The 15089-nt window shown below is 35.1% G+C and overlaps 2 protein-coding genes across 3 annotated transcripts; both read left to right on the top strand.

Moving 5' to 3' along the window:
* Positions 1 to 307: 307 nt before the first annotated feature.
* On the top strand, positions 308 to 3490 carry LOC116001051 (putative late blight resistance protein homolog R1A-3). Its single transcript, XM_031240956.1, has 2 exons — positions 308 to 2340; positions 2842 to 3490. The coding sequence occupies exons 1-2, from the start codon at positions 308 to 310 to the stop codon at positions 3488 to 3490; spliced, it is 2682 nt and encodes an 893-aa protein (XP_031096816.1).
* Positions 3491 to 10917: 7427 nt separating this feature from the next.
* Positions 10918 to 14859, top strand: LOC116001569 (putative late blight resistance protein homolog R1A-4). Of its 2 annotated transcripts, none has more exons than XM_031241453.1 (4): positions 10918 to 11293; positions 11447 to 13708; positions 13812 to 13873; positions 14253 to 14859. In XM_031241453.1, the coding sequence occupies exons 1-4, from the start codon at positions 10937 to 10939 to the stop codon at positions 14317 to 14319; spliced, it is 2748 nt and encodes a 915-aa protein (XP_031097313.1). In that variant the 5' UTR covers positions 10918 to 10936; the 3' UTR covers positions 14320 to 14859. The 2 variants fall into 2 exon arrangements, with proteins under 2 accessions (XP_031097313.1, XP_031097312.1); XM_031241452.1 differs by having other exon boundaries at positions 10918 to 11371.
* Positions 14860 to 15089: the final 230 nt, after the last annotated feature.

Below are 15089 nucleotides of genomic sequence, written 5' to 3'. Positions count from 1 at the left end.
TAATAATAATAATAATAATAATAATAATAATAATAATAACAACAACAACAACAACAACAACAACAACAATTACAGCAACACCAACACCATGGGTGTATCAAGTAAGTAAGGTGCATATTAATGCATATCTATCGCTCTATATTTTCATACAATCAACTAAAAGGGAGATCAGAGCGTGTTTTCAAAACAAAAAAATAAAAATAAAAATTCATATATGGAGTAAGGTGCATATTAATTCATATCTATTGCTCTATATTTTCATACAATCAACTAAAAGGGAGATCAGACATCAGAGCGTGTGAGAGAGATGGCCTGTGTTGCCTTATCTTCGCTGATGCGAACAATAGAGTTGGACTTGCTGAACCCGGGACGAAGTGCGATAGTTGAGGATGAAGAACAGGTGAAATATCTCTACCAAAGTCTTGGCTTTTTCAAAGAATTCTTGGACAAGTCCAAGGATAACGTTGCAGCCAAAAATCTGGAACCTAAAATCAAAGGTTCAGTGTTCCAAATAGAAGACAGAATCGAAAAGAAACTTGAAACTATATACGGAGAAACATACAGTGATCCGCAACGACAAAAAGTTCAGAGAAGACTCTCCTCGACCTTAAAACAAGCAATAAGGGACACTGATGATTTGAAGGTCGAAATTAGGAGGATACTGTACAGCCCTGTCCAAGATTTTCCAAGTGCAGATCCTCAAGCTTCGTGTGGTGGATCATCAGAACACGCCGCAGCTTCAGACGTTATGGAAGGACGTGGCCGGAAATTTAAAGAGATAAGGGACCAACTCATCCGCAAGGGCTCATCAGGACGAGAAGTAATTTCGATTGTCGGGATGGGAGGTATTGGGAAGACAACTTTAGCAAGAAGGTTGTATGAAGATCCATTGGTTTTGTCACATTTTGACATTCTTGGGTGGACTGTTGTTTCCCAAAAACATGATGTGCGAAGGATGTTACTTGACCTCATTAACAATGAAGCAGCAAAGATTGATGAAGTAACAGATAGTGACCTGGCAGAAAAACTACAGAAATGTTTAAGGGGCCAGAGGTATCTAATTGTTTTGGATGACATATGGAGCACCAGTTGTTGGGAAGGTATCCAGTTGTGTTTTCCTGATGACAACTGTGGGAGTCGAATATTGTTGACCACTCGACACAAAGAAGTTGCTGATTCTGCTAATGATTCAGGTAACCGTCTTCATACCTTGGGTTTTCTAAATCAAGAAGACAGTTGGAATTTATTTTGCAAAAGCTTTCCTGGAATACAAAGTTTTCCATTTGAACTTAAAACAATCGGGAGGCAGGTTGTTGATAAATGCCACGGGTTACCACTGGCGATTGTTGTAGTTGCAGGAGTTCTGTCCAAACTGAGCCAAACCGTTGAGGAATGGCAAGTTTTTGAAAACCAAACAAATTCACTAGTTGTAACTACAGATCTTAGTGAGCAGTGTTCAAGAATACTCACCCTGAGTTACAACTACTTACCACTGCATTTGAAAGCTTGCTTTTTATATTTGAGCACTGTCCCACAAGACAAAGCAATTATAGTCAAAAGACTTGTAAGGCTATGGATTGCAGAGGGGTTCGTGGAGTTAATAAACAGTGAGAACCTTGAAGAGGTGGCTCATGGGTATCTACAGGATCTTGTTGATAGGAGCTTAATCCTAATTAATAACCGGCATTTCAATGGCGAAATCAAGACATGTAGGATGCACGACATGGTACATGAGTTTTGTGTGAGGGAGGCAATAAAAGAGAAGCTGCTGAATGTTGAAAACGAACAACATCCCTACGGCGAACTGCAACAAGAAGGATGTCGTTGGTTAAATTTCTGGCCAAAGAAGATCCTACGACGTGATGGTCTCCGAGACTTGGATAATATCTATGTACCTCGCTCTATTTTGTATTGGCAGCATACAAGTTATGCATCATCAGAAGTTATTGAGCCAGATGATGACCTAAGAAGGGGTTTATTGTTAAGAGTTTTGGAATTTAGTCCTCCAATCACCTCCAGCTCATCCTTAAATTATATCTCTCTTCTGAGATATCTTGGTATATGTCTGGGCGATTCATCTCTTCTGAGATATCTTGGTGTATGTCTGGGCGATTCGTCTCTTCCACTTGGGTATCTCTTGCATTTGCTGTCTCGTAGTCAGAATTTGCAGACTCTTATTGTGTCACACAAGCCAAGCAGCATCAATGATGGGCTTAGTTCTTGCCATTATTTGTCATCTGAAATGTGGGCATCGCAGGAGCTAAGTCATGTTGAGTGCAGCTATTTGATTTCACTTGATCCTCCAAATGAGGTTAAGGAGAAGCTGCACACGCTTTATTGGTTGAGTCCGCGACATTGCACAGAGGAAGTGTTTTCCAGGATTCCAAATGTAAGAAAATTGGGGATTTTCTGTAAACCCGAAACTGATGGTGGTGATGATGATGGTAATGGTGATGGTGGTGGTGATGATAATGATGACGATGATGATGATGGTGGTGATGGTGGTGGTGGTGGTGGTGATGATAATGATAGTGATGATAGTGGTGATGGTGATGGTGATGGTTATGGTGATGGTGGTGGTGGTGGTGATGATGATAATGATAGTGATGATAGTGGTGATGGTTATGGTGATGATGATAATGATGATGATGATGATGATGATGATGGTGGTGGTGATGCTGATGATGATGATGCTGATGATGGTGGTTGTGATGCTGATGCTGATGATGATGGTGGTGGTGATGATGATGATGGTGATGCTGATGATGATGATGCTGATGATGGTGGTGGTGATGGTGATTTTGATGATGGTGATGATGATGATGTTGATGATGTTGGTAGTGGTGACGACGACCATCCAGAAGTTGGTCTCAACAACATCTTGGAAAATCTTCACCATCTAAATCAGCTTGAGACACTAAAGATTACAGCAGCAATTAATCAAAACATATGCCTCAGGAATCCACAAGCCTTTCCGCAGAACCTCAAGGAACTCACATTATTTCACACTCGTCTGCGATGGAAACATATAAACATCATTGGCAACATGCCTAGCCTTCAAGTGCTCAAACTGAAACGTGAAGCCGTCTGCGGCAAGACATGGGAACCAAGCGACGGGGGTTTTCGTCAGTTGAAGTTTTTGCTGATTGACTACTGCGACCAATTCCAGTACTGGGAAGCCACTCCTGACCATTACCCTGTCCTTGAGCGCCTAGTCATGCGTAACTGCCGCTTGAAAGAAATTCCTAATAGCTTTGAAGATATGATCACTTTGTGTTTAATTGAGATTAGCAATTGCACTACTTCTCTTTTGAATTCTGCCCACCAAATTCAAAAAGCACAACAAGATCTTGGAAATTACCAGCTCGTTGTTCGCGATGTTACACCGTTCTCGGGGATAGGCCTAGGCCTAGGCCTAGGAATGCTAGTACTGTCAGCGCCAATACTAGTGCCTGCATTAGCCATGGTTGCATTATGTCAAATTATGTAGGTTTTACAAACTTTTTAAATGTTGGATTTTAATATATTTAAATGATTTTATTGAATTGTACCAGACTTTTGTAAAGTTTGTAATAGTTAATAGAAGTTCTTATATATAGATTATAAACATTTTATTTTATTAATTTTCACACAAGTTTTTGCCTTCTTTTTTTAGTTTTAAAAAACTATAAAAATTATTCAACACTCAAAACTAATGCAAGCACTGCACTTGTTTAGGGTTACTGAATTTGCTTCTTTCTTTTTGCCCCCGCTCCTTTCGTTTTTCTGCATCAGCTTGCATTCTTCCATCAACTGGTTTCGTATTTATTCATGTGTTAATGAATAATGTCCATTGATGGGGGGTTTGAATCTCGAAGGTCTAGCATCTTCTGTTCATGTTTGAGTTCTTTGACGAGCCAGACATTTGATAAGTGTTTATTTGTGTCATTTTATTATGCATATTTTGGAGCATGAATAAATTAACTATGTGCTTTAGATGTAGACATTATGTTTAAAAGGATCCTCATTTTTTCTATTTGTGCAATGAGGTACAAATTTTCTTGTTCAAGCAAGAAGGATCAATTTTGCATATGCTTTGGAGCTCAATTGGATGTTCTAAAGTCATCTTGACATAAAGGAATCACTACTATAAAATTGAAGATATAAATATAACTTTTCACTACACAACTTAATAAAAGTGTGGTGGATAGTTGAAAAAAAAGTATTGTGACAATAAAGTAAATAAATATATAAGAATACGCTACACCTTTGTTTAAAAAGTGTAGTGGTTTCTCAACAAAAAAAGTGCTTGCTTTTCGGGTGCCGCGGAAAGTTAAATAATAAAATAATATTTAACTTTCAGCAACACCTTCTCCGAGAGGGTGCCAGGGAAAGTCTAATAGTATGTTATTATATTACTTTCCGTGACATCCTTCCATGACGGTACCGCGGAAAGACAAGAAAAATTTACAACAGATCGCGAAAAAACCCCTAACCGACCATTTCCTCTTCCTCCTCCAACCTTAGCCACTTCATCCTCCCACCTTAACCATTTCCGCCACCAAGTCCATTTCCTCTTCCTCCTCCCACCATAGCTATTTCCGCCGCCAAGTCACCAAAAGATCTGAAACCACAGAACGACGCCATGTTCTGCCACCACGCCTCACGCCGACGCTACCGCCTCAGCCTCAGCTCGCGACCCCCATCGCCGGTTCCTCCACTGTCACGGTAAGGTTTTTATTTATTTATTTATTATACGTTACTTTTTATTTTATTCTCTATTTAATTTATTTCTATTTTTTGTTGATTTATTTCGAACATTATTGTTATTGTGCTATATTTGATATTTTAAGAAATTTATTTTGAGTTTTTGTTGATTTATTTTGAATATTAGTTTTTTTTTTGACAAAATTTTGAATATTAGTTATAAGTATATTGTGTTGATTGTTATAAGTATATATAGTTATAAATATATTGTATTGATTAATTGTTAATTGTTGTGTTGATTTGTTCGTTCCTGAAAATTTCTGTACAGGATTTTGAATAAAAAAATTAAGGTGTTTTTAAAAATTAAATAGAATAATAAAAAACACATAATCTATTGCAAAACATATTTATTAAAAAAAAATTGGTGACACCCTCTCTGAGGATGCTGCGAAATTTTGATTTTTTTTTAATAATACTTTCCGCTACACCCTCAACGGAGAGGCTGTAGTTGAAAGGCTTGAAAAATTTTTAAAAATAATATTCTCCGCTACACCCTCAATGGTGTCGCGGAAAGTCAATATTTAAAGAAAAAAATTAATATCCTTGGCTTTTCAGGGTGTTGCGGAAAGCCCACACTTTTTCAGTCACTCTCATTTACTATACCTGTACAGGTGTAGCGGAAACACTTGTACATGTGTAGTTGATGTGCTTTTTCGTACTAGTGAATGTTCTAGGAGTCAGGAGATCAGAGCTCATGAAATTGAAAAAGAGCAAGTTGAAAGTATCACAACATGACCTAAGAGCCCAAAGGAACAAAGGAGATGAAGAAATATGCAATTTGGAGTGAAGATCAAGATTCTTGCTGAGTGTCAACATGACAACATTTTTCTCTACTTTTCTCTCTTAGACAATGTCTCGGTATTTTAAGCATATCTCATCGTAGGAATTTCCAAATCAAGTGATTCCAACAGCATTGAAAAGATAATTTAAAGAGAAACAATTTCTATGAAAACAACAAAATCCAATTCAAATGTATACGAAGTAAAAAATGGCCTAGAAAACAGAATTGTGCAGAGTAGATGGTCATGGTCGTGGTCAGAACGAAAAATAAATAAATAACTACACCACCCACTGTGCAACCCAACTCTAATTGTGGAATACAATAAACAAAGGAAAAAAAGACCGTCATCAGTAATAAAATCCACCAAATCTCAAAATTACCACTCAATAAATACTCCCCCCCCCCNTCCCCCCCCCACCCCCCACCCCCCCAAATTATCTGGCCTAAAACTAGGTATTTTAATTAATAAACAATTTCATTTTAATCTACACCATTGATCTCACCATTTATAAGGCCAAGAACTGTGCACATATATGGACTCATATAATAAAAAGGACTCATTTGAACAGTAGTTTATATATATATATATATATATATATATATATATATATATATATATATGTGGTAGTGTTCCAATGAGATCACTTGTTTAGGTAAGATCGTATGATCATATCTTGTGCATCCATGTAATATTTTTTAATGGTTTAGATTAATTGACACACACACACTCTGTTCGCACACATTTAATTCGCAAATTTTATCGTGAACCGCGGTCCACCAAGCATTATCAATTCTGAAACGGCCTCAACACAACTGTAGTATCAGTTCAACACAACTATAGTATCATTTGAGATAACTGTAGTATCAGTCGCGGAGATTTACGGGAGCTGTTTCTCCCACTTATTGAAACGTCATTTTATGATAGGGATGACAATGTACCCCGTCCCCATTTGGAGATGGGGATGGGAAACATTTTCGGAGATCGAGAACGGAGATAGGAAGTACAGGTAATTTTCCGTCGGTGACGGGGATACCTCGACCCATTATTATAATTAAAAAATTTTAATATATATTAATTTTTTAATATAAATTTTAATATATATTTATAATTATTATAATTAAAAAATTTTAATATATATATATATATATATATATATATATATATATATATATATATATATATATATATATATATATTAATTGTTTAAAATAAGACTTAAGTTTTTATTTTTTTTATATAAATTATACTAATTTGTTTTTAAAATAATACATAAGACTTAAGTTTTTAATTTTTAAAATTAAAAATTATACTAATTTAAAATTTTGACTAAAAATTAATTGGGGCGGGGATTCTAATTCCCCGCGGGTGCGGGGATGGGGACAACTTTCAAATCATCGCCAGGGATGGGTTAGGGGAGTATACTCCCCGCCTCCGCCCCGTCCTGTTGCCATCCTATTTTCTGACCTTGGTCCGTAATGTATTGTGGACCGCGGTTCACGGTATAAGGACTGCATTTAATCAACGTTCTCACACAACTCAACTTGGAATTTTAATCAATCTAGACCATTAAAAATTTTTGAGATAAAATCTTGTACAATCTAAAAATTTTTAATGGTCTAGATTGTTGACACACCACTCTGTTCGCACACATTTAATCACCACGTTCGCACACATTTAATTACCGTTCGCACACACTTCAACTTAGAATCTTAAATCAATCTAGACCATTAAATTATTACTTGATGCACAAGATCTGATCTCACGATCTTACCTAAACAACAATTGATTCTAACTAACTATATATATATATAGTATGAGTAAACACGTAACTCTTGAACAAAAGAAGAAAATGCAATCGTACCTAAATTAAAACGCCTAAAGTCAAGCATAATAAAGCAATAGAATTCTGAACAAAATTAAAACACATGTAGAATTACATAAAATACCGTAATAATTAATAATAACCATATAAAGGAAAAAGAAAGGAAAAAATCTCAGCCATCAAAAACTCCAAATATGTTGTCTCATATGAATGTAAATATATATATATATATATATATATATATATATATATATATATATATATATATAAAGGATCCTGTGAAACAATATGTTTAGGTGAGAAATAAGATGAAATTGTATCCGTAGATTGAGTCCAGATCAATGGTCCAAATTGGAGATTTTTTTTTTAAAAAAAAACACGGTGGCATTATTGTAATTTTGTGTTAGTAAGTTTTTTTTTTTTTTGCCTTCCGGTGCACAGTTTTCCTTCTTCCAGTGCACAATATGATGCCATATAGTGCACATTTTCCCTTCTTCTAGTGCATATTTTTATGCCATACAATGCACATTGTTTCTCCTTCTACCATAGCACGTTGTTGTGCCATACAATACACATTGTTCCTTCATCCAGTGCACATTTTTATGTTATACAGTGCACATTGTTGTGCCTTCTAGAGTTTTTTTTTTTTTTTTTTATTGTAAATGACGAACTTTTTTTAAAAATCAGTTAATCTTGATCACTAATTACTCATTTGAGTTTAATATTGTTTGTTTGTTTAGGATCGTTTATGATTTGTGATGATGATCCTATATTAAATTTAATTTTTCAATAATTGTTTCACATCTTTGTGCCTCTAGTGCGCATTTTTTGCCTTCTAGAGCACATTTTCTCTTCTTTTAGTGCACATTTTCCCTTCTTCCAGTGCAGATTCTTGAGGTTCGTAGGTGGCGAGTTTTTTTATTTTAATCTACGGCTGAGATTCTATCTCACTTATCACTTGGGGCTTCTATCTCACCTGAACCAACCCCTTCCTATATATATATATATATATATATATATATATATATATATAAATCTGTTCAAATGTGGTTGCACCTTCACGTGCGGTCGGTGCGGTTCACACCACTCAATGTTATCAATTAAATAAATTGACTAATTAATCCATCACTAACTAGTAAATTAAATAAATTTAACTATCAATCACTTAATAATATCTCAAGGAAAAATTGTAAGGAAAATACATGACGAATTTGTAGCATTTAAAAAAAATAAAATCATGCATGCATAGAACTCAAGAAATCTGCAAAGCAAATGGAGGTGATGCAAGAGGAGTTGTCTGTCATAATGAGTGCAGCTAAAATTCAACTCAAACCCCAAATCAATAATGATCTTTAAAAAAAAAAATCATACTCAACATCATTATTTATTCCTATTTAATCTAAACAAATAATCCGACCACTTGCTAGGTGACATGCAATATCTACTAAATCACTTTTTTTTTTCTTCTTTTTTGTTTTTGGTGAAATATCATACTCTTCTAATGGTGGTGTAATCAAGTTATATAAAAGAAATCAAAAACATGTTGTTCCCTTTTTACCTTGAAAATGTAGTGAAATGAATGTGGCAAGCTTATTTAAATAAAAAATTAAGGAAATAAAAACCCCATCACTTTCTGGACATAGGCTTTCGACCAAACCACCTAAATTCTTAGGGCCCGTTTACTAACTGAAAAATTTCTTCACTTTTCTGAAAAATTGAAGACTTGGAGATTAGAAAACAAAAAACATGTTTACTAGCATAGTTTTCCACTTAAAACATTTTCCTATTTTATAAAAAACTAGGGCGTTTACTAACATGAAAATTTCAATTTGAAAACAGGAAAATGCGTTTACTATGCTATTTTCAATTTTCAAAGTTGGGAATAGTTCTCCATTTAATAAGAAATTAGAAACACGCACACTCAAAAGATGTTTTCTGATTGCAAAACATTGGTGACCAGTAAAAAAATAAATTAAATGCATCGATTCCTAGCTAGCAGCAGCTTTTCTTCTTCTTTCTTCCTCACTTTTCTTCTTCAATCAATTTTGGCTTATTTGATGACCACTATTAGTTATTTGACTTGGTTAAAAAATCAATAAAAATATTTGGTTAATCATCTTTTTTTTTTATAACTCCAAAATGCTAAAATTCAAAACACTTCTCAAAACAACTTTTTCAATTAGATTTTTGAGAAAGAAAATATACCAAACAGTTAATTTAACAAACATCTTTCTCATCCAACTAAAAGCCTAAGATAGTTGGACTACACATTTATGTTTTTGTATTATATGCTCAACAATCAACTAGTCATATTCTCTAACCCAATCAACTAACACCTATTAGCTAACAACGATTTACCAAATAAAGTCTTTATATCAGTCCCTCTCTTTTACAACCACCCTCCCACCGCTTCAAAAAGATATCATTCCGGCCGAGGCATGGGGATCCTTAGGGTCGGAAATTCAACCTTTTGGGAGAAGAAAAATATATCATTCCTCATTCTGCTCACTTAATAATTTGGCCAGCACTAAGTTGACTTTTAATTAAGATATCATTCCTGATTCTGCTCACTTAATAATTTGGCCAGTAAGTTGACTTTTAATTTAGTAAAGGCCTCCACGTTGCGTGACAGTTTTCTTGAGTTGTATGATTTCATTTAAAAAACAAATGTAAAATTCAAGCATCTGGCAATGAGATGCCTACTAGCTCTATATTAATGGCCCTTCAATCATATAGTCTTAATTACTCAGAAACATACAGAGAGTGTGATACGCCCTTAATCCTAATTATGTAACTTAATTAGGAAGAATTAATTATGTTTCTAGAATTAGTAGGATAATTAGGATGATACAATTTAATTAGTGGGATAGTTAATATTATGTCTAAATTAGCATAGAGAAATTATGTATATCATAATATATTATTACCAATAGTTAGTATATAATTTTAGTAGATTAATTATTATAAGTTTTAGTAAAATAGCCTAGATATTGAGTTACCCCTCCCCAAACTTCAATTTATATACATTATTTTTTGAGTACTACTGACTCTAAGTCACTAGGGCACTGAGACTCGAACCCACTCCCATCATCTATGTGGGAGTGTTAATCGGGACACCGGATGCCACTTGACCACAAGGTCTTTGGCTCAATTTATATATTGATAAAAGAGATTAATTTTAAAAAAAATTAATTTTTTATTGATAAATAAAAAACAAATAAATTTTTATAGTTAGGTGATTCCAGCTAACTAATCCTAAGCTCACAGATCCCATCCGAAAAATTATTGTGTAGACCATGGTCATACAGTGTTATGTGAACCATAACAAAAAGTACAATTTTAATATACTAAAAGTACATTATTTGAGTACTAAAAGTATATTATTTAATAATATATTTTTCTTGAATATAATGTATATTTTTAATATACTAAAAATATATTATTTGTGTACTAAATAAAAAAATACATTATTTGATAACTCCATACAATAATGATTGAGCTCGTGCTAACCTAGAATTTATCGGTCATGATAAGGAAAATATAACATTGTACTCCGTCTGAAGCAAATACAGAGAGAGAAAAAAAAATGGCTTGTGTTCCTCTAACTTCTCTGATGAATACAATCCAGTTTGAGTTCTTACAACCCAGCCCGCCCGTGATTCTTGATGAAGATACATCACATATGATGAATTCTTTCTACCGGAATCTTGGTTTCTTGCTCGCCTTTCTTGAGGAATTCGAGAAGAAACCCGGAAATGATGATGCTGCAATCAAAGATTTGGAAGCCAAAATCAGAGACTTCGCCTTTTCAGCAGAAGATGAAGTTCAATCAAATCTGGCAAAGATATATTTGGAGGCCGCAGATAAAGAGATGATACTCTCTCAGAACCTACAACAAGTAGATGAAGATGCAGAGATGATGCTCTTTCTGAACCTACTACAAGTAGCTTCGAAAACTCAAAACTTTGTCAACGAAATTAAAAGAGAATACAATGATTCTGCTGTCCAAGATTTGACAAAGGCATCTCGGCAGTCTTTGCTTACTGTATTATATTAATGACGATACATTTCATAATTTACAACTCTTCCTCTACAGGTACATGCCCTTCCTTCAGACCACGAGAGCGGATCTTCACATGAGCTGATCTCAAAGATTGAGGACAGAATGGTGGGGCGTAGAAGTGAATTAAATACAATAATCAACCAGCTCATTCGTCGCCCATCTATAGAACATAAAGTCATTTCGATTCTTGGGATGGGCGGGATCGGTAAGACTACTCTAGCCAGAAGAGTTTACGAAGAACCATTAGTCGTATCCCATTTTGACATTCGTGCATGGACTACTGTCTCTCAAGAAGTTAATGTGAGACACATTCTTTGCAACCTCCTTTGGTCCATTAGCAGAGGAATGAATACTGAGGGAAGCACAGATGATCTAGCACACAAACTACGACAACGTTTGATGGGTAAGAGGTATCTGATTGTGGTGGATGACGTATGGGAAACCGGTGTTTGGGATCATCTCGCCAGATGTTTTCCTGAGAGTTATGGAAGTGCAGTATTGGTGACCTCTCGGCTAGAAGAGATTGCAGATTACACTACATCAGGTGCCAGCAATCTTCATAACTTGCATTTTCTTGATTCTAATGAAAGTTGGGATCTATTTTGCAGTCACATTTTCTGGAAACAACCCTTGTGCTCTAAATTCAATAGAATTCAAAGGAATATTGTTGACAAGTGTGGGGGGTTACCCCTGGCAATTGTTGTAGCTGCTGGACTTCTATCCCGACTCAGCAAAGTTGAAGAATTGGAAAAGATTGAGAAAGAAATGAGCCATCTTGCTAGTACAGATATTGGTGAACAATGTTCAAGAATTCTTATTGTAAGTTACAACCATTTACCTCATCATTTGAAAGCTTGCTTTTTATATTTAGGAGTTTTCTCAGGCCATAGCGAAATTCCTGTTAAAAAGCTAGTTAGGTTATGGATTGCCGAGGGATTTGTGGAGAAGTCAGTGAGGGATAAGGAATTGGAAGAAGTGGGTGTTGGGTATTTGCAAGATCTTATTAGTAGAAGCCTAGTCCAAATTGATAAGCTTAAATGTGATGGCCAAATCAAGACATGTAGGATGCATCATCTCCTGCGTGTACTTTGTGTGAGACAAGCAAGAAACGAAAAACTTTTGTATGTTGAAGACGATGGTTTTGATATGTGCAACAGTAGCTCCAAAGAAGCCTGCAGTGGTGCTTGTCGTTGGCTAAGTTTCAGATCACCAAAGCCTGAGAATTTTGATTTGTGCAACAGTAGTGTCAATAAAGCCCGTTCTGTTTTGTGTTTGCATAATGATGAGATGCCAATGGTGAATGATCCAAAGCTTGTAAGATTCACCTTATTAAGAGTTTTGGATTTGACTTCTCCTTTATACAACAAGGGAATGTATATGTCTTTCGAAAATCTTTCCAATCTAGTTCTTCTTGAATACCTAGCTTTTATGTCCAATAGGTCTTTGGGCTTTGAGGGTCTTGACATTGCACTTTCTAAGAATCAAAAACTGCACACGCTTGTTGTTTGGCATAGTGCAGCTGGCTGGAGACCGAATTATTCCCTTTTGCCCTCCACAATTTGGGAGTCACCACAACTAAGGCATCTCGAGTTTAGAAATTGCTTTAGAGTAGAGCCTCCAGGCATAGTGAAAGAGAACTTGCAAAGTTTGTATTGGTTAAGCATATTTCATTGCACTGAGGAAGTTATTTCGAAGATTCCCAACATAAAAACACTGGGGATATTTTGTGAAGGTAGATTGATTTCTGACAATGCTGTGTCATGCAATGGTGCTAGCAGCTTGGAAAATCTATGTCATTTGAATCAACTTGAGGCTTTAACTATTGAAGCTGAGTATGCCATTCCTAAGTGTATATCTCTTCCGCGTATAAATGCATTCCCCGGTAACCTTAGGGAGCTGAAATTAAGCAAGACTTATTTGCCATGGAAGGATATAGCAGCAATTGCCATGTTGCCTGGACTAGAGGTGCTCAAACTAAAAATGGATGCTTTTTATGGGCCTGAGTGGAAACCAACTGAAGGGGGATTCCAAAGATTAAAGTTTTTGTTACTTATAAATACAGATCTAAAGATTTGGAATGCCTTTGACGATGAGTTTCCTATCCTTGAGCACTTGGTCTTGAAGCATTGTGAGAACTTGGAAGGGATCCCAACTGTTTTCTTCAATGTAACCGCTCTCAAATCAATTGATTTAGAAAGGTGTGGCCAAGCCCTTTCGAGTTGTGCTAAGAATATCCAACAAGAGCAGCTCGATTATGGGAATAATGAACTAAAAGTTCTTGTTCGTAATCCTCAGGTCTACACTTTCTTCTAGGCTAAACTTTTAATTATAATATGATGCTATGATTAACCATTTATCACAGTTTTTTTTTCTTGTTTTCTCTGTTGATTGAATGCAGACCACTTATAAGCAACTCACATTTTATAAAGGTCGGCATAGGAAGGTGGTCGGCGGTAGCTGGTAATTGAATTAATTTAATTTAATTAACCACTTGTGATAGTTTCAGTGTATGTTAGTATACTAGTTTTTCACAATCATCGTGCCAATAAGATAAATGCTAAATATTTATTTTTAAATAACTTATTTTCAAAGTATATCAATTCAAGATTATATATCATAAATTTTGAATTTGTTTATTTAAATCGATAGTTAAAATATATGAATATAAGATAATATATGAAAGATTGATTATAATTATTATTAAAATAATTGTTAACAATTTGTAAAAACACATAGTCTAAATAAATAGTATTTTTGGTTTAAATTTCGAAGTCATTGTAATTCTTTTTGGGTACCATTATCATTGTCTTCATTTAAGTACTTGTCTTCTCCTTTTTAGTGATAGTGACAGCGACGAGGAGCCCTCGCAAGACTTCGGAGAATGGTTGAAACTAATTGATGGATGAGCACCTCTGGCCGCTTCAGGATCAATGCTTTTGTTGTTGATAATCTTGGACAACTCTTCTGCATCTTCTACTGCTTTTCAATTTGCAAGCTTGGATGGAGTTCCTGTTGGATATTTATATAGTAAATGGAAATTAATGGTTCAGATGTCTACCATGCAAGCTTAAATAATATTTGGAGTTATGGAGTTATAAGTATTATTTAGTTTGGTGGAGTTAATTTTGGATGAGTGAGAGGATGAGATTACTCTTAACTAATCCTTTGAGAAAATGCTTACTGCAGGGCATGATTTAAAAGATTAGCCTATGTGAACATGAAGTGTAGCCGCTTCAAGAGCTTAGGGTTTGGCTTGATATGTTCATGAATGGATACGGACACATGGCTGTTAATAGTGTCAAGTTTGAGATTTGTGACTGTAAAAATTTGTGTGTATTTTACCTACATTTCTTCAAAGAGACTGCGTGGTTCAAGGTTCGTCCACCACTGCAATCCGAATTGATGTATCGCGTATTATACTATGTGGAAGTTCAATCTTTAAGACACTTTCATTTATGCACAAGTTTTTGGATTTATCTTGGTAAAACATTAACATTTACTATATAAATAGAGGAGGATTGTTGGATATTTATATAGTAAATGGAAATTAATGGTTCAGATGTCTACCATGCAAGCTTAAATAATATTTGGAGTTATGGAGTTATAAGTATTATTTAGTTTGGTGGAGTTAATTTTGGATGAGTGAGAGGATGAGATTACTCTTAACTAATCCTTT

The sequence above is a fragment of the Ipomoea triloba genome, chromosome 13 (assembly GCF_003576645.1).
Source record: "Ipomoea triloba cultivar NCNSP0323 chromosome 13, ASM357664v1".
Lineage (NCBI taxonomy): Eukaryota > Viridiplantae > Streptophyta > Magnoliopsida > Solanales > Convolvulaceae > Ipomoea > Ipomoea triloba.
This window is presented reverse-complemented; position numbering and strand designations above follow the sequence as displayed.